General features: G+C 62.1%; 1 protein-coding gene across 1 annotated transcript in view; it reads left to right on the top strand.

The window, feature by feature from the left end:
• Positions 1 to 66: 66 nt before the first annotated feature.
• TIMM21 (translocase of inner mitochondrial membrane 21 homolog (yeast)) overlaps positions 67 to 206 on the top strand; it is a 6,736-nt gene continuing 6,596 nt past the window's right edge. The window contains exon 1 of the mRNA XM_009885893.1: positions 67 to 114. Within this exon, the coding sequence (XP_009884195.1) occupies positions 67 to 114 (48 nt within the window). The remainder of the gene's footprint in view (positions 115 to 206) is intronic.

Raw genomic sequence — 206 nt, forward strand, 5'->3', positions numbered from 1 at the left:
CCTGGCAAGTTGAGAGCTGGAAACCCAGAGCCATGAGGCGGGTGGAAGGGGTTTCCCAGAGGAGCAATGGGAGTTAAGAGAAAGCAACACACACCACACACACCCCCGGACAAGGTAGAAAAAGGGCGACAGAGCCCGGCTCCCCACTCGACGTCCCCCCCTGGCGGCCTCTCCTCAAGCCGTGCAGGGACACCGTTACCTGGGCC

The sequence above is a fragment of the Charadrius vociferus genome, unplaced genomic scaffold, assembly GCF_000708025.1.
Source record: "Charadrius vociferus isolate BGI_N301 unplaced genomic scaffold, ASM70802v2 scaffold195, whole genome shotgun sequence".
Lineage (NCBI taxonomy): Eukaryota > Metazoa > Chordata > Aves > Charadriiformes > Charadriidae > Charadrius > Charadrius vociferus.